At 52.8% G+C, this 22550-nt stretch overlaps 6 protein-coding genes across 6 annotated transcripts; 3 read left to right on the forward strand and 3 right to left on the reverse strand.

Annotated features, from left to right (window-relative positions):
* Positions 1–415: 415 nt before the first annotated feature.
* JCM6883_000974 (uncharacterized protein) lies at positions 416–3110 on the reverse strand (the record flags this gene model as incomplete). The annotated part of the gene is made up of 6 exons (XM_076629982.1): positions 416–434; positions 563–983; positions 1048–1317; positions 1379–2305; positions 2370–2531; positions 2843–3110. 6 exons carry the CDS (start codon positions 3108–3110, stop codon positions 416–418), a joined length of 2067 nt encoding a protein of 688 aa, XP_076490147.1.
* Positions 3111–3214: 104 nt separating this feature from the next.
* On the forward strand, positions 3215–4695 carry JCM6883_000975 (uncharacterized protein; the record flags this gene model as incomplete). The annotated part of the gene is made up of 5 exons (XM_076629983.1): positions 3215–3328; positions 3393–3460; positions 3529–3604; positions 3663–4125; positions 4187–4695. The coding sequence occupies 5 exons, from the start codon at positions 3215–3217 to the stop codon at positions 4693–4695; spliced, it is 1230 nt and encodes a 409-aa protein (XP_076490148.1).
* Positions 4696–6291: 1596 nt separating this feature from the next.
* TRS120 (TRAPPII-specific subunit TRS120) lies at positions 6292–12567 on the forward strand (the record flags this gene model as incomplete). The annotated part of the gene is made up of 16 exons (XM_076629984.1): positions 6292–6468; positions 6539–6599; positions 7295–7552; positions 7720–8117; positions 8179–8636; positions 8704–8827; positions 8895–9825; positions 9889–10078; positions 10136–10363; positions 10429–10827; positions 10887–11141; positions 11205–11554; positions 11625–11676; positions 11745–11931; positions 11992–12217; positions 12281–12567. 16 exons carry the CDS (start codon positions 6292–6294, stop codon positions 12565–12567), a joined length of 4581 nt encoding a protein of 1526 aa, XP_076490149.1.
* A 341-nt stretch (positions 12568–12908) lies between these two features.
* On the reverse strand, positions 12909–15375 carry SMI1 (Smi1p; the record flags this gene model as incomplete). The annotated part of the gene is made up of 2 exons (XM_076629985.1): positions 12909–14031; positions 14096–15375. 2 exons carry the CDS (start codon positions 15373–15375, stop codon positions 12909–12911), a joined length of 2403 nt encoding a protein of 800 aa, XP_076490150.1.
* A 636-nt stretch (positions 15376–16011) lies between these two features.
* Positions 16012–17189, reverse strand: JCM6883_000978 (uncharacterized protein; the record flags this gene model as incomplete). The annotated part of the gene is made up of 3 exons (XM_076629986.1): positions 16012–16221; positions 16289–16574; positions 16684–17189. The coding sequence occupies 3 exons, from the start codon at positions 17187–17189 to the stop codon at positions 16012–16014; spliced, it is 1002 nt and encodes a 333-aa protein (XP_076490151.1).
* Positions 17190–18583: 1394 nt separating this feature from the next.
* Positions 18584–22403, forward strand: JCM6883_000979 (uncharacterized protein; the record flags this gene model as incomplete). The annotated part of the gene is made up of 6 exons (XM_076629987.1): positions 18584–18802; positions 18900–19302; positions 19374–21517; positions 21576–21704; positions 21767–21997; positions 22059–22403. 6 exons carry the CDS (start codon positions 18584–18586, stop codon positions 22401–22403), a joined length of 3471 nt encoding a protein of 1156 aa, XP_076490152.1.
* Positions 22404–22550: the final 147 nt, after the last annotated feature.

A 22550-nucleotide genomic window follows, 5' to 3' on the forward strand; every position in this document is an offset into this window, starting at 1 on the left:
CTTGGGTCGCCCGAGTTGAGCTTGAAGCGTCGAGCATAGTTGCCCGTGGGAAGAGAAAGCGAGGAAACGGAAGTCGAAAGGCTCGCTTCGCATTCTTGCTCTGCGTCGAAGCAATCCGCGCTCATGCTGATGAGAAAAGACAGAGAAGGAGCAACAAGATCGATTACTCAGTAGCTGAACCAATAGACAAAATCGTTTTTCCGAAGGTTATTGAAATCTCGAGCTCCGTTGTTCAACCTTCCGTCACAGGACATTATGTGCGCTCGCATGAAACGCTGATAGAACAAACGTATCAGCAAGCCCAAAGTGAAGACACAGCGCGAAAACGGCAAACTGACCGAGGGGCACAGACCGAAACAACGAGCACAATTCACCATTTCCCCGCTGTACCTCGAATGGTACAATCGATGGAACGCTAACAGTCTGTGTTGATCCTGCAAGAGCTCGAAAGCGGGTAAGCTTGACGTTGAATGAAGAGTCCGAGAGAAGTATTACCTCGTGAAATGAATCGTCGCATTCTTCGCAGGTGAGGGATCGTTTCTCGCCCTTCGCGTTAACGTACTCGATCACTTGCCTGTCCTGCTCGTCGCTCAAAAGGTACGAGAACATATCGACCAGAGTTGGACCACCGTACGGTGCTTGGGCTGGACCTTCGAGGAGAGATTCGGGAGAAGGGTAATCGAAGAGGAGTTGTTTTTCGTCCGAAGTCAGAGGTAGCGATTCGGCGCGGTCAAAGAGTTGTTCGAGAGTGTAGGGCACGGGTGAAAGACAGAGGGACGACTCGCCGGAATTTGAGGACTTGGAAGGAGCCGGAGACGGATTGCTCGGTGGCGGAGACGCGGGTCGAGAGGCTGGGGAGTCAGTCGCAGCCAATCGAGTACTGTGTGCGTAGAGAGATCGAGAGGAAGAGGCGGCTGATGTCTGTTCCGCGATTCGAACAGAAAGTCTTCCAGACGTAGCGAGCGACGACGCCGTGACCGGTTCTAAAACGACGAGTCCCAGTCAGGCTCGATTGGCTGATGAGATGGCTATGGGGAATAGGCTTACTTGCAGAGACTCCCGACGCCGACGAGACGTTTCGTTGAATCGCCCGATTTCGATACTGCCAAGCCGAAACACCTCGTTTACCGACTACTTGCCGGGCACCTTTAAAACCTTGACTCATCCCCTTACTGATCTCGATTCGACCTTGTAGGTGGGCGAGTAAATCCTGAACGACCGTGTAGGTCTCGGCATCGCTCACTTTGCCGTTCGCCAAGAGCGAGGTGACGGCGGACGAAAATCGTGAAACCGAGGACCAATAGACCTTGACTTTGTCTATTCGAGTCGTAGTGAATTAGCGTTGTGCTACGAGACGAAAGACGACACGACAACTCACTCTTCTTTTCTGCGATCAAGAAACAGAATTTGGCCGTCGACTTCCAAGGTCCAACGTACTCTTCAGTCCTCTCGCTTTCCATATCCGCCTTACTGTTCTCTTCCGGTCCTGTTCCACCATCCCTTTCCGAATCATCATCCGGGGTGAGAGGTTTCGTGTCGACTCCGTCGGAAGGTTTCGAATCGTCGAAGCTTTTCGAATCATCGTCTGTATCTGTATCGGTAGCGTTGCGCGGTTGATATCGAGGTTGATCATGTCGTGCACGAGGGGGTCCGGGAGGAGGAGCGGGAGGAGCGGGAGGAGCGGGAGGAGCGGGAGGAGCGGGAGGAGCGGGAGGAGCGGGAGGAGGATGGAAAACTCGTAGGAGGTTCACGATTAGATCGTAATCGAAGAACAGGAGACCGGCACCCGTAGATCCGTATACCACGATGAGATCGAAGTAATGAAGGATATGGAGATGGGTGATCGCTTGGAACTGGGGAGGAAAGATCCGAAGGTCGTAAAGTCGCCAATCGTTCGGATGCGATGCTAGCGGAGCTATTTGGATCGCTGGGACGACGTAGATTCGGTCGAGAGGGAACCCAGCGTGAACTCCAGCGGTGAATCCTGCGATAACGAGGCTCTTGATGAGATTCTGAACGGCCTGTGTCGTCAAGGGGTCGTTCGGTCTCCATTCGGGAGGAGAACTCGAGATCCTGGCGAGGGCTAGCACGAAGTAGTTACGAGTGGATGGCGATCCTCCGCCTTCGGTCGCTGTAGCAGTTGAGAGAAGCTCTCGATGTTGTCGCAGAAAGTCGTAGTCGCCAAACGTTCTATCGAAGCTGATTGGGGCGATGGATCGGGGGAACGGGAGAGTGACGATCGATTCAGTCGTCTTGTACGCTATATCTTTCGCCAGTTGCAAGCGTGTGAGCTCGGCAGCGAGACCTGCGCGAACAGAACAACTCTTGAGTCAGCTGAAGCGACGAAGCAAAAGGAGATGAAGGCGCACCTTGCTCAACTCCATCAAAATCAAGATCAATCTGCTCCGGCGTGAGAGTATCGGCGTCGACTAGAGCGTCACAGTTCTGGGGCGAGCGAGCGAAATCATCGGGATTCGACCCTTCGAATTGATAAAACGACGACATCGATGGTTCCGTGGCTGCATTGTACACTATCCAGCGAATCGCGAGACATCGAAGACGGCGTCAGTACCGAGTATGATGGTTGAAGTGAACCGCTGCAGCCGAGCGATTGATTCGATTGAATCGATTCATCGAAATGGTTCCTCCTCCTACATCTACAACTTCCGCCTGGTCCCCACCGAAGCTCCACGCGACCTTGTCGTCTTCTCCTCCTCTCCCTCGCCAATTAGCAATCTCCCCGAATCGAAAGCCAGGCCGTCAAACCCAACTCCTTCACATCGGCCCTCGAATTCTTCTGCAAACAGGGCACAGACGTGGCTATAGAGAAGATCAGACTCACGAGTGTCAGCGTGCAAAGGTACCGGTAACGGGTAGCTACTAGCCTCTCCTACTACGTCCCCCAGCTTCTCCTCCATCCAATCGTACTTGTTCTTGACCTGTTGAGTCAACATCTCGACCCTCCTCCCTCCTGAGCTTTCTCCATAGCGAGTGTATTCGAACAGTGTTTCTGGGCTATCGAGGTCGAAAGGGAGATTGAAGGACGATGGGTCGAAAGGATCGGATAGGGACGTCTCTGTAGTCGACGAGATTGTACGGTGTTGGCTCATGATAACGTCGCGATTCTATCGAGATGCTCCTCTCGTGTCCAGCTAGAGATGAAGAGACGCAAAGAGACTTGATCTCTCTTCTTTCCTTCCACCACTTTCCCCTCATGAGCGCCTTCACTCAGAAGCAAAACCGTCGTGCCGTACTCGAAAAGGCATTCTTTTTGTCGAATAGGCCCGTTCTCTCGACCGAACAACTCGGCGCTTTCGGAACTCTTCAAGTAAATCGCCTTTTTGCCTCTGATCGCGAGACTTCGACGCTGACGCCGAGCCTCTCTTGCACAGGTTCCCCTTCTCAAAGAGCTCGCGAGCCGCTGTGACTTGATTCTCGCCAGTCGAGAGGAAACGAAGGTGTGAGTTCTTATTATTTGCTCGAACGGATTCTGCGAGAAAAGGGATTGACAATTCCGTTCGCGTGTAGTCATCTGGTCTTCCCGACTCCCGAAGCTAGTCACGCAGCTGCCGAAATTTCGAAAGGTCAGAACATTGAGCTCAAGGTGAGTCGAACAGAGCAGGCTTTTAGACGGATATTGATCTCTCGATTCGAATTTACAGCCCGGCCCTTCACCCTTGCGCTGGAGCGATCATTATGGGCTCGATCAACGACGAACGCCCTTCGATCGATTCTACTTCAAACCTTTCATGGACTTGACAGCAGATTCCCCTTCTCACGCTGAATCCGATGCCTTCATTCATACTTTTTGGGTGCACAATTTCACGTGGTACAACCTCACTCGACAAATTCGAAGTTGCGCTCCTGGCTTCTTCGTGGTCCAGAGCATCCAAAGCCAAGTCGAAAGGTTCCTCCGAAACGAACCTCTCCCTGAACCGAGTCGTTTTCCTCCTACTGTTCGTCTCTCTACGAACGAACCCTCTCCGTCGGACGAATCTGAAGTGGAAGAGCTAGATGAGGGACCGGTAGCCGGAGAAGAACAAGGGAATGAAGGAGATGAGACCTTGGTCGAGGAGGAGACGTTAAAGATGTCACTTCAAGCTCCGACTGCACATTCCCCGATCCGTGAGCTAATCTCCTTCCCTCTTCTCTCGTTAGTCTACTGACTGATCCGCTTATCATACAGGTCAACCTTCGCCAAAACGAGAACCTACTTCACCTCCTTCGTCTGCTCTTCCGCCGGTCTCGAAACGACCTCGTTCGGCGGATCCCTTCGCTTCCGCATCGACAGACCATCGATCACTGCTCGAGTTACCTACCCGTCCGGCCTCGGCTTTACCTTCGACCTCAATTCCTCCCGCTCGAACTCAGTCTCCCTCGATTCCGCCAACTCCTCTTCGACCCGTCGGTCACTCCACCCTTTCACCCACTCCCATCATTCCTGGGATTCCGAAAGCTCCTCCTGCTGTCGTCTCCTCATCATCGGCAGTGGCGGGGAAGGCGCCTCCATCGGTGGTCCGAGCGTCATCTTCTTTATCTACGTCGTCTGTCGGAGCTACAGTTCCCCATCAATTGCTTGATCGTTCAACTCTCCTCCCTAAAGAGCCGTCGGACAAACTCAAGGCAGCTCTAGCTACAGGTCCAATCCATACTTGCCTCCGGTACGCTAGAATTTCGCGTAAGAATTGTCATTAGTGTCTTTGGCTAACGGTATACGCTCTTACCTCTTCGAATGACAGTATCCTTTACAAGAATATCGGCCGTACCATTGGCAAGCAACGTGCAGTTGTTCGTGGCATCACGGAAAAAACGGGAGTTTCTATTTTCTTTGACGACTCAATTTTGCCTGAATACGCTGTTGTCCATTTCGTTGGAGGAGACGAGAGAGGTCGTAAAAGAGCCTTGCGGGCCGTCGCTCACCAGGGTCTCGATCGTTGGATGGACGTAGACGAAAATCTGGTAGCCCTTGAATGATTTCCATCTCCTTTGATGTAACACGAGCTTGATTATTGAGTTATTGAGTCTCAATAGTTGCAACCTAGACTGAGCAACAAGTGCAGAAGGAGGCAAAGGAAGCGGTGAAAATATTTCAGCTCGGCGCGCGCAGAGAGCTCGGGTGCAGTCTTCGCTCTCGCGAATTCTCAACCCTGGACTCTCTTTCATACCTCTCTCTCTCACTACAGAGACAATCAGATCAATCCTGGCTCAAGAGGAAAGAGAGGGAGAGGAAGAGAGAGACCGGAAATGAGAGAGAGTAGAGCGACGAAGCTCAAATGCACGTGACTACTCTCAAAACGCTGTTTTCCGAGTGATTCCCCCTTTCTCTCGAAAAACGCTTGTCTCGAAACTTGGACAGTCTCGCACAGCAGGAGATCAAGGCGTTTGTTTCTGCGAAACCACGGAGTAACAGGAGAAAGAACACGAGAGAAGGGAGAAACGGACGGAAGGGAGAAATAAGAATTGTGTCGATCGGGTGTGCAGGCGCAAGACAAACAAAAGACAGAAACTATCTAGTCAAAGTGACGGCTGGAGAGAGAGAGCGAGGACACATCCGTGTTCAAGGAGGGAACGGGATGACAGCTCGGAGCAAAAAAAACCAAAAAAGTTGAAGTCCCGTAGAACTGGCTCCCTCTCTCTAAGAGGAACAGTGGTCAGCGTCCTTAGACTTGGTGAAGGGCAAGTTCTGTAATGTGATACTTTACGAATTTGAGTGTTGCCGTATAATCCGTCTCTTGACAGCCGACTTGCGCGAATACACCAACCATAAAGGTCGGGTTAAAGTTTATCGACAGATTAATACAAGGAGGTCGAGTGCCAAATTCGTGAGCGCGATCGACACGCGGTGCAGGAAATTGCCTTTCTCGCCCCTTTCTTCCTCGCTTTTTTGCTCGGTCATTCCCACTCATTTCTCTCGCAAGTCTCACCGGTATACACGCGTGGAACTACTCAAAGCGCGACTTTTACGAACAGCCAGACGCGATTGCTGACTTCGGAAAATGAGAACCCTTGCGAAGGAACTCGAAGTCAGCAGATTACGTCTTTTGACCTCTCTCTCCTCTCATCTCCTTCTCGCTTTCGACTCTATACCAAAATCGCTTAGCACCATCCACACAATTACTGACGCCGCCCTCAACTTCCCACTCCCTTCGTCTCGCCCCGTGTGTTTGAAGCTCCACAAACTTCTCTCGACTTCCCGAACCTTCTATCAACCCCTTTCCAGTGCCGCCCTACCCTCACTCCTTCCTCTGCCCTCCCTCCTCTCCTACCCTCCTCGGAAACACTCCAAGAGACATGTCCGCCTCACTTGCTCGAACCGTCTTTCGACCAACTTCCCTTTCTTCCAAGGCCTCTGCATGCCCTGCTCGACACTTCTACGGACGCGCAGCTCACCGTTCAGAATCTCCACAAGAGAGAAACGTTAATCTGATGGCTCATCTCACGGTTCTCGCGACTCTCGTGGTATCAGCGGTGAGTTTCTTTCGATTTCACTCTCGACTAGGGATAACATTGAAGCTGACTCGAGGGGAGGACGTTACAGCAATACTACCTCTCGCATCCCGACACCCTCATGTTTGATCATCCTCCTCGTTCCGCGATCGGTTTCCTCCCATCTAAACATTTCGCTCAACGCGAACTTCTCGCGTCTTCCTCCTCCCAATCTCCCTCTCCAACCTCGACCTCTCGCTTCACATGACCCCTATCCTCTTTCTGACCTCCAACTAGGCGGAAGAAATGATGCTGATGGAGATGATTGCGATACCTCAACGATTTTTGCGTTTTGTTTTACCTTATACCCTTCTTCCCCCTTTCGAGTTCCTTGTTTTCCAGCCTTGTATCATGTCTTATCTGGTTTTCTCCCTCACGTTCTGCAACCTGTATTCCGTTCTCCCTTCCATTCTGACTGAACGTTCTGTCGTCCGCCGCGTCCGCGTTCGGGAATTTGGGTTGGCCTTGTGTAGAGAGCAGCGTTTCTTGCGCTCGCTACTGAGTATCGTTCTCGTAGATGATTGCGGACCGCCTCTGCGAGAACGGGAGAAAGCACGAGAGGACACGATGAGCCGGAGAGGAAAGCTGAAAGGCCGCAGAGGTGAATCGCGCAGGACGATGTTGGCGCGTGATCGCATTGAGGTCGAGTGAGTGACCGTAACAGTCTGAGCAGGCGTATAGTCGAAGCAGATCCAGTCGAGTGAGAGGAAGGAGATCAAGAGGTGGTTCTCTCATCTCTTCTCCTCATTCTCCGACCTCGATTCGATTTACACGCCTCCGAGACGAATACTCCACCACTTGAACCTAGTACCAACCCGAAAGGCTGAAGAACCGGCAGATTCTCGCCCTCCCCCCACCTTCTCCTCTCCTTCTCTCCTCCTCCCCTCCCTTCCTTGGCCTACCCTGGATCCTCTAGCCGCTTTCACCGCACCGGCGAGGATACAGATCCTTCTCGTGCCGGTACACCCGATCAAACGGTCGAAATTCGAACAATATGCTCAACTCGTAACCAAATTCGACAAGGTCGCTCTCGCAGAGGTTCCTCCAGATCGCAGAGGTGAACGAGGTACGTACCTTCAATCGACTTGCTCCTTCAGGCCACTTGGGAGGTGATTACGGCTCAAGGGGAGTGGAAATTATGGAAGTTTAGCGAAGAGGAATGAGGAATTGTCGAGTTGAATCAAGGTCAATGTAAAGCAAGTGAGCGGTACTGACTCATCCGCGACGCTGTAGCTATCTTCTCTTCGAGTCCGTCAACCCCAGGTCACCTCCTGTTCGACTACAAAACTCCGACTTCTTGCGCACCAGCTCATCCTCTCTCATTCCTCGCCGATCTGCAAGTGCACCGTCAAGTTCAAGGTATTATCGGAATCCTCGATGCGACAGAATACGAAGACAATGCGCTCGAATCGGCTCTCGCAGGGTTTCAGAACTCGCTTAAAGATCTTCCGAAAACTTTCGCAACGAAAGTGTATGGATTCGATCCGAGCGAGAAGCAGTTGCAGGAGGGAACGAAGTTTAAGGATAGCGAAGGGATGGTCATGATACCGGGAGAAGGAGACGTTAGCTTCTTTCTGAAGACTCTAATTGCAGATTTCGGAGGAGATATTCTGTTCAATTTCTCGAATATGGTACGACCGCGTCGTCACTTCTCACAAGGGCACATCTAATCCAGGACTCGGATATATTTAGGCAGCTCAACTAGAATCGAGAACAAACATTCCAACACCGCAAGAATCGCCTGGTCCGGCAGCACCTTTCTCTTTCGTTCCCTACAAGCCAAACGCTCGAACGTCTATCTCAACCTACGCAACACCACCAATGAAGAGTACTCCCTTCTCGCCAGCGACTCCAGTTCCAGTGAAACCTCAACCACCCGTCAACCTCGCCTCTCTCGGAATCGCTCCTCCTCCTCAATCTCGAACAGCGCAAGGTTTATGGGGCGGCAGTACATCGGGGAACCAAGATGGGTTCCTCTACGGATCGAGTATAGCGAGCAACATGACGGTTCAACCTCAGGTCGTGCCGAGTCCACCACCAGGTTCAGTCTTGGTCGATCAGAGGTCGAGGAAACGAGTTGCGGGAAGGGAGAAGAAGTTGATGGGCGATATGTGGCTGCTTTCTGGACGACTCTCAGAAGCTGTCTCAGCGTGAGTAATCTTCGGACCCTTTGCGACGAATCGATTTTCGAACTGAAAGCGTCTCTTTCCGAACCAGCTATAACGAAGCGATCTCGCTGACAAAAGCCTGGCAAGACCAGGTTTGGCAAGCTTCGGCACTGGAAGGTCTAGCAGTAGCTCTCGTCGTGCAAGCGACTCAGCCGAAGAATCAAGTGAATGGCGTACGTCTTCTCCTTCCGTCGATTCGTGCAGGATCGAAATTGACGGCCTCGCGACTCCCCTCGATAGCGACCACAACCTGTCATCCCTACCCGCTCCGACTCTCCAGCACCGAATCCAATGTCCGACATCTCGACCTTTCTCTCCTCGATTCCAGATCGACTTTCGCAAGCCGTCGCCCTTTACGAAAAGATGCTCACTCCGCTCAACGTTCCGATCGAAGCCCCACCTCCAGATCCAGATCGAGCCCATCCTCTCCTCTATGCCGAAGCTTCTCTCCGTTGCGCCTATTTCCTCCTCGCCGTTTACGAAGCTCAAGGATCGATGCCGAAAGCTCTCGAACGTCTCGTCTCCTCTTCGCCCGACACAGCATCTCAGAACGACGATACGACGAGTCGAGAACAAGCGAAGAACGCTCAATTCGCTTCTCTCGCACCTTCGAATACCGTCCCTCGATCTTCGATTGCTCTCTGGATCAGTTCCGCCTACTCACCTCATCTCGCGACTCTCTCCCTTCCCATTCGACTACGGATTACTTCGGAAGTAGCGAGCTTGTTCGGTCGGATAGGGTATCGAAGGAAAGAAGCGTTCGTGCTGAGGGAATTGGCAGCGTTGTGTGCAGAAGGAGTCGCGGGGAGGAATATCGAAGTCTTCCCAGTTGGAGAAGGAGGAGGAGGAAGAGGACCGACTGGCGGGATCCCATCACCAATCCCGGAGGAAGAAGGAGTCGTTTCCTCGAGCTCGAAAACGGCGAGCATCGTTCGAACGACCACGACGACGGTCGGGAACGATTCAATCATTCGATTGTCGGACCGAGTTTGTGCAGCTTTCGGGATTCAGGTGACCCCGAGGGCGACTAGAGCCAAGAAGGGAAAGAGAATGAGCATGATGCAAGGTCGAGCGCTCGAAATCGCCGAAGGTGGGATCGGAACTTTCGGTTGGCCAGGATTGCAAATCGGAGTCTTGAAAGACGCGATCGCTATCGCTGAATCCCTACCAGGTGAGTCTGACTACTTTCCTCTCTCTCGTCGACCAAAGACTGATTGGGCTCGCGAGGGAACAGATCATCAAGCTGCGATTCGGTTCACCGTGACGGCTCTACGGACACTCTCTGATACGATGCCCCCTGTCGAGCAATACGAACTGAGTCAGAGCATTCCTCGAATCTTTGGAGCTGCGACGAGACGAGGTGTTCCGTTTGAGCTCGAGTATTGGGGACCGACACAGCTCGTCATGAGTCTCGAAGTTGCACGGTACGTGACACTCGGGATATCAGATTCATAGGTCACTGATGTTCGTGGTCGCGACAGACTCGCACCGAATCGCTCAGCGACTGAACATCCTCTGCAAGATGCCTCGACGGAATCGACTACAACCGCGACTGGACCCCGGAATCCTTTCATCTGGGATCCTCGGAGGAGTAGCAAGAAAGCGACGAAGCTCAAGCCATCACTCGTTCAGAACGAGATGGCAGAGGTTTACGTTACGCTACAAAACCCTTTTCTCTTCGACCTCGAAATTCCGAACATCGAATTGAGGTGTGTCTCGCATACCTCTCAAGGCTTACCAGCGTCCAGCACTGACCTCGTTGACGATCGATCAGCACGTCCGGAGTACCGTTCGCTGCCGAACCTCTGTCGACCGTTGTTCCTCCTGGCTCTTTTCACACCGTTCGATTGACCGGCACGCCTCGAGAACCTGGAAAGCTGCTCATTCGAGGATGCAACATCCGGCTCGCCGGCTGTCCGACGCGAGAGTTCGCTCTACCGGTTTGGGACGAAGAGGAGGAGACGAGAAGACAGAAAGCGGCACTTCTCGATACGTCGAAAGAAAGAATCAAGTCGAGCGGGCTCGATGCGATTCTTCCTCCACCGACTTCGACAACAGATCCGACTACCGACAGCAAGTTCCTCGAATGCGTCGTCGTTCCCGAACAACCTCTGCTTTGGATGCGATCGACGTCGCTGACTCATGGTGCTCTCATGCTCTACGATGGCGAAGTGTGAGTCCTCTACGCTGCAAAGGGTTCCCTTGTAGTTGTTCACGACGATTCTCGCACAGATCAACAATACGAATCGCTCTCGAAAACACCTCGTCTTCACCAATCGACTTTATCAATCTCTCCTTCACCGATTCTCTATCTCAGTCGATACAATCGTACCTCGCTGAAAACGAACTACCAGCGGTCGAAGCGTACGAACTCTCGTCGGAAACTCTGCATCGACCCGTCTTCACCTGGGAGGGCTCGACTCACACTTCGATTCTTCCGGGAGCTTCTCACGTCCTCGAAGTCAAATGCCTCGGCAAGATCGGCTGGTGAGCTCAAACCTCTAAGCTCTGTGCTAGGCGTTCTCTTTGCTGACCTTGTTCCGTCGACAGCGGGTTCGGAACAATCCAAATCGATTACGGCGATCTCGATCGAGACGTCGTCCGGTCCAACAGAACATTCCACACCCGACAACTATTCTGCGACGTCTTCATCACCGTTCATCGAGCTGTTGTCGCCCACTCTCTCGACATCTCGAAACTTCGAGCACTTCCCGAATCTTTGGCTTCGCATAATCGATCAGCGAGTGTTGTCAACCTCGGGAAGCGAGACGCCGCTCTCGACAAGCGATTAGAGGATAGCTTGAGGGACGTCAACGATGGACAACATTGCCTCGTCGCGATCGACGTGATGAATGTGTATGGAAAGCCGTTTGAAGTCAAACTCGAACGTCGCGAAGAGCGTGAGTCTCGATCTCATCAGCCTTTGAACGATGCTATTCGATATTCCGGTGACTAACGCCATTGTTGCAGAGAACGACTTCTACCAAGTTCGACAACGTATCGAACCCGGAGCGACTCTTCGGTGAGTCGGTACTCCTCTTTTCCTTTGCGAGTCTTGGTCTGATCTCTCGGCCTGCCATATGACTCCAGTATGCTCGTACGACTCGACCGTCTGAGTCTCACTCACGAAGAACTCGACCGGCCGATCCCAGTTCTCGCAGAACGTCAGTTCGTCGTCGCAAAAGTCAAGAGGTCGAAGGAAGAGGAGCGGGCCGAGCGAGAACTCTTCTGGTATCGAGAGGAGCTCCTTTCTCGCATCGAGTTGAGCTGGAACGAGGTAAGCCCACTTCGACGCAGGTCTTTTCAATTGACTGACAGTTTTCCCTCCCGTCTAAAGGTCGGAAGTTTGCGCACTGGGTCAATCTCGCTAAGACATTTGCCGCTCGATGATCGACACCTCTCGGCACTACGGCTCGACGACATCTCCGTCGACTTGTTCCTCGTCGAGAATATCTCCGCGACGCCGGGCGCTTTCGACCTCAAAGGGAAAGGGCAAAGACTGATTTACGAAGCTCAACCGGACGAGTTCATCGACGTGTGTTGCAGAGTTCTAAACGATTCTCGTGAGTCATGTTCAAATTCTCTTCATTCACATCGCTCGAGCTCACTTCGCTCGGTTTCGACAGCGATCGCTCAATCGCTCAAACTCCGTCTCGACCTGCACTCTCCCGCCGGATCTCCCCATTCTCTCGCCCACCTCGCAAGATACGTAATCATCGAGGGAGTCTCTCCGATCTCTCTACCAGTCTTGCAACCGGGAGAATCTCACGAAGAGAAAATCTCGATTTGTCTCTTGGCGAAAGGTCGATTCGAATTTGGTTGCATCGTCGAAGATGCGACCAGTAGTAGCAACACGCAAGAACAGAGCCCGAAGAGGTGGGAAGCTGGTGAGAGGATCGTCGTTGAAGTTTGAATAATCTGAAAACTGTTGCCATATTAGACGACCTCTCGGGCTGTGTGACTAGTAGTGAACAGTATGCGGCGATGACAGAAGAGTTGGATCTACTGAGAGAGAGAGACAAGACGTTGAAATGAAACGAAAAGAAAGGGCGAGAAGAGCGTAAAAAGGAAGAAAACAAACTGTCCGTGTTGAGGGAAAAGGGGTCTGAGAAGTGTGTCAAGCTAAGGACGTAGAAGAAGGAAGAAGTGAGGGGGGGTATGTAGTGAAACGATGAGGGTAAGAGTCAAAGACGTGAATATATGGAAGAGACGAGAGGTAAAATGAATCGAAGGGGGTTTCCAGCTGCAATGACCTTATACAAGGCGAGGAGATTTGAGAGGAGCAGCGAATTCTCCTTGTTCTTCATAAGGAGAATCGAGAGGACTCGCGACTCTTCTCAACCCACTTCCAGTTTCTCCTCCTGCACCTCCTCCTTCAGAGTCCATCACAACAACTTCGACTCCACCGTCCCGAGTCCCGTTCGGAAACGTCGGTGAAGCGAGATGAATCGAGTCGTCGTCGATGTCTCTTCCAGGGACGAGAGCCGTCGTGCTTCGTTCGGCGAGATCGTTGAGCATTGAAATACTCGTTGAACTTTCCGCGGGACGTATCGGAGCCGGTCGATGAAGCTGATCTCCAGACGACGAACTCATCGAATTCGAACGAGAGGTCGGTAAAAGCTGTTGCCCAGGAGTTGTCGGGGTTCGTTCGCCGCTTCGTTGGGACGAAAAGCTCAATCGACCTAACGCTGAAGTCGAAGAAGAGACGGGATCCTCGGCACCGAGATTCGGAGAATGCGGTGCGAGGGGAGACGGGTGGTTGTAGCTTTGTTCCGAGAAATCGAGGTCGGAGAAGATGGGGACGGAAATTGGTGCGGGAGGAGGAGGGGGATTTCTTCGAGCTCGAGGTTGAGACTGCGATTGAGCTAGAGGGTTACGTTGGGACGCCTTGTAGGCTCGTGGAGGGTCTCGGAGGAACCCGTCGGGCGATTGAGGCGATTTTTGACTACTGTTTCGGTGGTAATCTTGCGAAGTTCGAGGAGAAGTCGTCGGAGGAGTCGAAGTCGTATCGAGCGGAGGGAGCATAGCGGGATTACCTTTCGGAGAGGGAGGGGAGAGAGTGACTTCGACGTTGTGTTCAGAAGGATTCGGAGACAAAGGATCGGTTTGTCGAGGGGAAGTCGATCCTTTCATCGTGACGGCGCTCGCAGGTTCCTCCTCGACTTCGACACCGGTACTCGACGAAGCTGGAGTATTTTGAGTGACGACACTGAGGGCAGCTTGGTGGAGACCCCGAGGCGACATCGCAGCTTGAGGACGAGGTTGAGTCGATCCGATTCCGAGTGATCGCCATTTCCGTCGAGAACGTTCTGCGAGTAGACCGATGACGCCTCCCTCAGTTTGAGTCGCGAGTCGTCGGAATTGAGCGCGCAATACCCTGAAGAAGCGAAACAATTGTCAGCTTTCCTCCCGTGCGCAAGGTGGAAAATCGCAAGACTCACCAAGTGCTCGAACTCCTCGAGTCGCCTTTGACTCCGTCGATGACATCTTCTCCGTACGTTCCAGCCGTTTCAAAGTATCCTCGTTCGCCGAGACCGTCCTCGTTCCAGTTTTCTCCTTCTCCACTTCCTCCGCTTCCATCACTTCTATCATCATCTCCTAGGCTTTCCTCGTCGCTCTGTCTCTCCCTTCCTCCGCTGACACTCCCACTCGACGACATCGGACGTTCTCCTAATCTCGCGAATTCACCCCTCTCGATATCCTCGACGAACGCCGCGAGGAATCTCGCCCAACCTCCCGATCCGTCTCCCGGGAACAAGACGACTTTTTCGTCGATCTCCCTTCCGAACGCGATGACTTGTCCAGCTTGACCATAACTTTTCTGACCTTGTTCTTGCGCGCTCGAAGGCGAAGGCGGATCCAAATCGACTCCGATGTAATTCCCGCATCGATCGGTCAACAAAGGTAACCATCCTGGATGAGTGTACTTCCTCCTGACCCAACCAGGTGGGAAACTCGACATTCCTTCTTCCTCCTCTTCCTCGTCGTCTCTCCCCGCTGAAGTCGTTCGTCGTCGTCGACGTTCTTCTTCCTCGTCTTGAAGATCTCTTCTCGGATCCGAGGAAGAAACACTCGCACTGAAAGGATCTCTTCCTCCAAACCCATCTTTCCCTCCCGCAGCTTCCAACTTCCTCCAGAAATTCCATTCCTCCTCAACTCGCTCCAAAGGCATCCACCATAAACCCCAAACGAGTCCCCCTACGGTTCCACTTGCTCCTCCGATTGAACCTCCTCCGCCTCCTCCTGCTGCGGCGAACGATAATGAATCTTGTCCATCATGAATGAGGTACGAGTCGAGTACAGCTGAAGGGATCTGGTATGGAGCGAGAGCGTTTCGAAGGGAAGAGAGAACCGGATCTGAAGACGAAAGGGGTGGAGCGAGTGAATCGAGCAAAGCAGGGGATTGAGCGTCGAGGAGATTCGTCAATCGGGTAAAAGTAGCGGATAAAGGAGGGTATCGAGCGGAAGAGGAAGCCGAAGCGAACGAAGGTCGAGAGAAGGAAGGAACGGGAGGATAAGCAGATGATGGATCGGGACGATAATTCGAAGGACTCCCTCCGCTTCCGTCGAGGGCTACGTCGTCGTAATCTCCCGAAGGTCGACTAGTCGAGGATTGATTCGTCGGAGGAAAGGAGGAGGACGAAGAAGAGGGGAGAGCCGAATTCGAGTTCGAGGTACCGTGTTTGCGGGATTTAGACCCGCCAAACAGGTAAGAGAACATCCCTTGGCGCAGTCGAAAAGGGTATGCAGAGTCGAGGAGGGAGAGGAAGCGAAAGGGAGTTGCGAAACTGTGTGTGAGGAGATCAGAGGGTCAGCTCACACGCCCGCCTACGGACGATACGTGATCGTTTCTACTAGTCGGAGATACGTTCATCGTGGTCAAACTCGACCACACAGGGACGAGTAGAGTCGGGATCGCTCTTCATCGTCACAACCTTCAATTCCCTCTCCCCTCGCTTCTAGATGGATCGCCTGTCGTACCAGATCCCTCCTATATGCTACTCTTGTTATACCATGGCCTCATCTGAGCTGCCTGTGTCGATATCGCCAAGAGACAAGACGCGATCCGTTTCTCCCCAAAAAGACTCGCGTCTTTCCTGCTTCCTTGCCGTAGGAGACGATGCTCACCTTGTTGCCTGCTGTACTGCTGTTTGACGTGTTTCGATGAGGGCGTGTTAGTTGTAAAAGTCGACACGAGAGGAAAAAGTCGAATGAAGTAGTGAATCACTTCGCAGTTTTCCGAGCGCGCTAAACCCTTTCGCACGGTACAGTAACGTAGATTCGCTCACCCGTTTCTCTCCTTTTTGAACGAGCAAAGAAAAAAGTGCATCAAACGCAAGAGAAATCGTTTCATTCTTCATTGACCTCTGCCTCTTCCTCTCCCACTTCCTCCTCCACCACCTCTCGTGCCTCCCGCCGCTCGTCTCTTGCCTCCCCTCGTACTCTGATGACCTCGACGTTGCTGCGTCCGTTTCCCTACTCCAACCAGTTTCCCGAGTTCTTCGTCGAGTGTCAGGGTGACTTCTACCGTTGATTTCGAGCGGGTTTGATAAATCATGTCTTCGTCCTATTTGCGGAGCGGACAACACTGTCGTCAGTATAGGTAGTGACAGGAGGGCAGTGAGAGAACTCGCATCGTCTTCCGGTGTGATCTCGTCCCCGACTATCGTAGTACCCGTTCTCACTTCGAGTCTGAAAATCCCTCCTTTACTCTGTACCTCCTTCCCTTTCCCCTTCTTTCCCTTGTCCTTCTCGGGATCGTACTCGCCTCCATCAGATTCCTCCTCGCTCTCGTCCTCTTCATCGTCATTCTCGGGCGCGAGAGGAGACCCTCCTGGAACTGCGTCTCGGATCGCAAGTGAGAGGGATAAAGCAGTAGGAATCGTAGCTCCCATTCCGTGGATCTTGAGACACGTGCACCTAACATCGACAATACAACAAGCGAGTTAGCACAAGCGTTTGACCGTCTCGCAGCGCAGAGAGCTGCGAATGCACTCCTCGTCCTTCCAAGCGGAAAAACGTGACTCACCCTCTCTCAACGAAAGCCCCTACACCTTTTTTCAACCACGCACTGAATCCAATCCCTCCTGCGTGATTCCGTCCCTTTGCGTTAGCACCTTTCGAAGAGACCCAAATCTCTTCGAGTTTGATCCCATCTTTCAGGTCTTTCGATTTCCCTCCTATCCGATGCCCATTCAACGTTTGTTTATCCCTCGTCTCGAGTTGTTCTGCCCCTGATTGCTGTCTGGATTTCTGACGAGAGGGACGACCGCTCGAGAGTCGGCGTAAAGAACCGGAATGAATCGTTCGTTTCTTCGGTTCCGGTAGCGGTAACTTCTTCGAATCTTGTTTTTGCTCCGTGGAAGCCGTCGGTAGCGCAACAGAGGTCGTAGAGGAGGGATCTAAGGAAGTTGGTTGATGAGAATCAGGTTCTTCTCGTCGAGCGCGTTTTGCTGGAGGAGGTTTCGACGAGGATGTAGTAGAGGATTGGGAGGATGGTTGGGTGCTTGTGAGACGTCGTTTGGGTTGTGCCATCGCTGTAGAAAGGAATGAAAGCTCGAACTTAGCAGGGGAGCTCTTCTTGACCTCTTACCATTCACTTTCGATTCATCCGACCTATGAGGAGCACTGAGGATCGCTCAGCAGGGCGTCAAGCGATCCGGTGCTACGTCCTGCCCGAAACAAGGAGTCCTCATCTTCCTTTTGCGTCCTCTCCGTCTATGTATGCTGCTACGCTCTCGTCTCCACCTGGCTGTCTGCTCCCGTCACGATACACGAGTCGCTTCCTGATACGTTCCACCTCAGCGATCGGCCCGTCAGGAGCGAACAACGCTGGAGAATCGACACCGAAGGATCCGGAGATTCGAGAAGTTTCCCGCTTTCTCCCGCTCCCACTGTGCTAAGACACGGTACTGATATATGTAGCAAACTTCTGGAGCAAGTAAATATTGAGATACAGTTCGAGCCGGTCAATCAGAGGCGTCGTCCATACTGCAAGCGAGATCAAGGAAAGGTACTATAGGGGACAAAACGATGGATCCGACGCGACGCAGTTCAAGCGTAGGAAAGACCACGGTTGGTGTTGAGGTCACCAGGGATTGATGAGGGGCGGAAGAAACGAACTTCAAGACGAGCGGCAAGGAAAAGGCGAAGGCAGAGTTGCTGAGCTTTGAACGGGAAGACTTCGCAAAGACCTTTCCTCCAAGCGTCGCAGACTTAGCGTTATTTCGTTGTTATCCCGAGATCTACACAACACAGTCCGCTGCTCGGTACTCCAACCTCTGGTCGCCGCAACATCGACCGTTCCGCACATCGAGCGGAAGCAATGTCAATCGCAAGATCGCTCGAGCTCACATTGTGTCTCGTCACGCAGAGCTCACGTTCGAGAGGATAACGAAGAAGTGTATGCACACGACCGGATCCAATTTCACCTAGCGTAAAACCTTGATTTGTTCTTCTCGTCCGCTCGAACGGAACGACTTCTTCTCGCGAGGATCCCGAAGCTCGGCGCGTCGACGATAGTTACTGAGCGCGCGCTGGGAACACAAGATGGGTCAATGGGACAGGGAACACAGTGAGCGTCGTAGAGGCTCCGTTGCGAGCCTGTTCTCATGCGAAAGCCGTTGCAGAGATTGCTGGAAATTGAAATCGATAATTTTGCTTTCTCGACCCACTTTCTCGCCGTTCTCCATCTACTCAAACCTCCCTCAACGTTTCGACAGGCCCCTCACACCACCCGAAGTCTCAGCTTGAAGACCTCACGCAGGGTGCTTCCCAACCTTCCGACTCTCTTCTTTGAAACCCTCGTCGAATCGGAAGACCAGTCGAACAAGCAGTACCACAATCGAAGCTCTATTACCACGCTCGCATCCAGGAAACAGAGACACAGGGGCCGACTCCGAGTCGAGAGGTTCATTGATCAAGAAAGAATGTCGACCTCGAGTAGCCGGATACCGTTCGACCGTGACTTGACCTTTCCCTTACGACCCTCCGACTTGCAGAGATGGCTGCGGTTCAGCGCAAAAGGTGGAATTGGGAGAGCGAGGGCGAAAGTTGATCGAGTTAGTGAAGATGGGGATAGGGATCTAATGATGCTTCAGGGTGATGAGATCGTCGTCTTGATGGAGCTTAGTAACGGTACATATCTCGTAAGTCCTCTCAGATTAGCCCATGCGGCGAGGATTGTGGAACATCGTCATTCGCATTCTCGAAAATCGCTTGTTGCTAACAATCTTCCGGTTGCAGGGTCACTGTGAAGGTGTCGTTGGATTGTTCAGAGGAGAAGATGTCGACTTCCTACAGGCGAGACTCAAGAAGCCCGTTATGACACCTCGCTCGTCTACCGTCGGCAAAGACTCTTCGCGCTCAAGGTCGAAACCCTCCTTTTCGCTTGGTCCCGGCTCTCTCCCATCAACCTCAGCTGCATCGAACATCGACAGACAACCTGCAGCCGAACACGGAGACAGAAGTGGGAGCATTGGAAACGGAAACGGGCAGGATGCACAGACGCAGCTCGAGCAGTTACAAGATCTGGGAGTTGGAAGAGCAGCTGAGGTTGAGGGACTGGGTATCGAGGTCAGGACGCCAGACGAGATAGACGACGCTTATGGGGCTGCGGCGGAAGACGACTCGAGAGTTTTCGATTCTCGTTCGTACAGATCTCGTTTCTTCAAGGAGAGTGAGACAATTGACCTGACAATCTCGCACTCGCCACATCAGGACACGTCTCTTCAACACGCTCGCCCGACTTGGCTGGCGCTTTCTCGGCCTCATGCAATCCACCTTCAACGCCTTCACTCGACGATACCCATTCTCCAGCCTATTCGAGCGACTCTCACGCTGTCCCTTCCCTTCTGACTTCTCCTCATTCCGAAGACACAACACACTCGGCACCGAGAACGCCACGCACACCCGCTACCGACTCTTTCGCGATGACCTATGCGAAAGAAAAACTTTCGACGCCTCTCTTCGAATTTATGACAAATGAGTCACCGCTCCCTCTCCCGCTCGCAGCGTTCCCCTCTTCTATCGCCTCCGACTCGCCGACACTCGATTCCCTTCCCGCCTCTGTTGCTTTCCTCGCTGATCCTCGACAGCCGAAAACGTCGGACTCGACAATAGCGAGTCAAGCCTCGAGCCTGTCAGCTCCAGGATCAGCGGCAACCTCGATACCAGGAACTCCGGGAGATGATCCTACATTGGCCTTCATCTTCGACTCCTACCGATACTCGGTCGTTCCGAATCCAAATTCAGTCGTTGGAGGAGGATTGCCAACGAGTCGCGGAATCTCGAGCCCTCGACGCGAATCGGCAGAAGAAAAGGTCGAGACGACGAGGGAAAGGCAGACCGAGGCAGAGGATGATCAGAGACCGAGGAGGACATTCGGAGCAGCTAGTGAGCTACGAGAAAGGATGAGGAGAAACGGAGAAGCGGCGTCTGCGATCCCTCCCCATATCTCCCCGACTCGTACACGACTCTTCGACTCTTCGAACTCACCTGCAAGTTCCAATCAGATCGCGTTTCCTAGCAGTTCGACCTCCGACTCACTCGCAAGTGCTTTCAGGGACGACATCGATACCGAGCACGCGACGCCGTCTACGACTCACGGTCTACCGGCTGCGTGTTGGAGGACTCGAGACTCTCCTCGAGCTCAACAACCGCACAGTCCAAATGGTCGACTATCGGAATCACCAGAGTCTTTACGATCGGCAACGAGATCAAGGTCAAAGTCGAACAGCGTCGGACTCAGGGCTCTTCAGATCTCCCCCTCGTCGGCACGCTGGAGGTCTCCGAACGACGCGAGTCCGGTCACTCGAGTACCGTGGAACGCACTGGATCCTGCGAATGAGCTCACGGACGTCTTTGTCGATTCACCAGCCTCATCGCAATCACGCGCTCAATCCGAAAACACGCCATCATCCCGGACGTTCGAAGTCGATCAGTACGCTCGACGTCCTCTCGCGGCCAGCAACATCTACGCCCCTTCCCCCTCGTCGATTTCGTTTCACAGCTCAGTCTCGACCGATGACCTTCACTCTTCTCTCGATCATACGACTGGCGTTCTCCAGGACGACTCCTATGCTCGAAACGCGCCGATACCGAACAAGCTACGAAAGAAGCCAAGTTTGCGTCTCCGGAAATCATCATCTCGTCGCCAACTGAACGATTCTCAAGACTCTTTCGCTGTCGCCGGTATTCTTCACTCTCTCGCTACCCTCCCGAATCGATCAGTCAGCGACCCCTTCTACACTTCTTCACTTCCGTCTTCTCCTGCCCATTTAATCTCCCGCAAAAACTCGATCGGCAGCAAGTTGAGTCGCAAGTCGGCGGAGAAAGAGAAGGAGAAAAGAGTTGATTACGGAGCAGGGATCTCGAACAAGGATTTCGAGGAGGAGACGGTTCAGATTGGGGCGAACGCCTTCGAAATCGTCAAGCCTTTCGCAGCGCTCCTTTCTCAAGAAGAACACGACAGAGTCGATAACGATCTCGCTACTCAATCACCTCGCTTCGTCGAGTCCGACGACCTTCACACGCAAGCCTATCTCGCACCTTCAACTTCCCTCGTCACCGGCTTGTCTACCCCTTCTCCTCACCTTCAAACCTCCTTCACACCGACGGTTCACTCTCACTTCTCTCCTCCGACACCGCTGTCCGCCGAGGGAGCAGGTAGATCAGTCGAAGATCATCGCGCGAAGGAACTCAAGTGGATCCAAGCTCTGTCGAGCGGGATCTCGGCAGCGGAAGTGCGAAAGTCGAAGAAGATGAGAACGTTGGTGCAGAGTGGGATCCCGAGCTCGGTTCGAGGCAAAGTGTGGGCGTTCCTAGCAGAAAGTGATCGCGAGAAACAACCTGGGCTTTACGAGGTGTGTCTCGTTCGACCAGTCACTTGTTAACCACATGCTGACGTTATATCGTTGATAGCAACTCTGCTCGCTCGGACCCGGACGATACTTGGCCGCAATCGAACAAGACGTCGAAACATTGCTCATCGACAACCCGCAATTCGCGCATGGATCAGCTGGGCGCGAAGACCTTTTCGCCGTCTTGAACGTGAGTCGTGGATCATTTCCTTCACTATCAATCAGTCACTGACGACCTGCCTTCTTCGCTAGGCGTTCTCTCACTTCGATCGACAACTTGGTCACTATCCGGGTCTCGCGAATATCGTTGCTCTTCTCCTCGTGCAAATGCCCGCCGAAGAAGCCTTCTACGCGCTCGTATCACTCGTAAAGAACTACGGCTTTCGTCAGTTCTTCACGGTCGGGCGAGAGGAGCTGCGCCTCGAGTTGATCGCTTTCTCTTTTCTCCTCGAAATGGTCGAACCGAAAACCGCTCGCGTCTTCGTAAGTTCACTCTGACGATCCGACGATGAGTACCTCGCTCACTCGGTTGCGTGCTTCTCAGCGTGGATTCCAAATTGGCACAACTGAATATCTTACCTCATGGCTCTCGAGCTTCTTCCTCTCGATTCTACCCCTCCCCACAGTACTTCGCATCGTCGACATCTTTCTCCTCGATCCGAAGACTCGATATCGCGCACCTCTGGCTCTACTCCGCCTCGCCCAGTATACCGATTCCGCTCGATTCCCTTCTCGCGACTCTGTTCTAAACTACCTTCTCGCACCTCCACCAACCGCTTTCTCTCCTGCAGTTCTAATACCAGCTATCAGCAACTACAAGCTGTCGGACGACAAGGTACAGAAAGCGATCAAGAAGGCAGCGCAGGAGATGTTGGCTCCGAGAAATTAGCTCCAAAAAGATACCTCTATCACCCTTTTCTGTCTATGTCTACACTCCATTCATTGTTGTTACTTCTAAAAACGAGAGCAGGTTCTCTTCCCTCCCCCTCTAATCCGCTTTATCATCTCTGCAATCTTCTCAATCGATGAGGCAGCT

The sequence above is a fragment of the Sporobolomyces salmoneus genome (assembly GCF_050403485.1).
Source record: "Sporobolomyces salmoneus JCM6883 DNA, S_salmoneus_JCM6883_v1_ctg7, whole genome shotgun sequence".
NCBI classification, from domain to species: Eukaryota; Fungi; Basidiomycota; class Microbotryomycetes; order Sporidiobolales; family Sporidiobolaceae; genus Sporobolomyces; species Sporobolomyces salmoneus.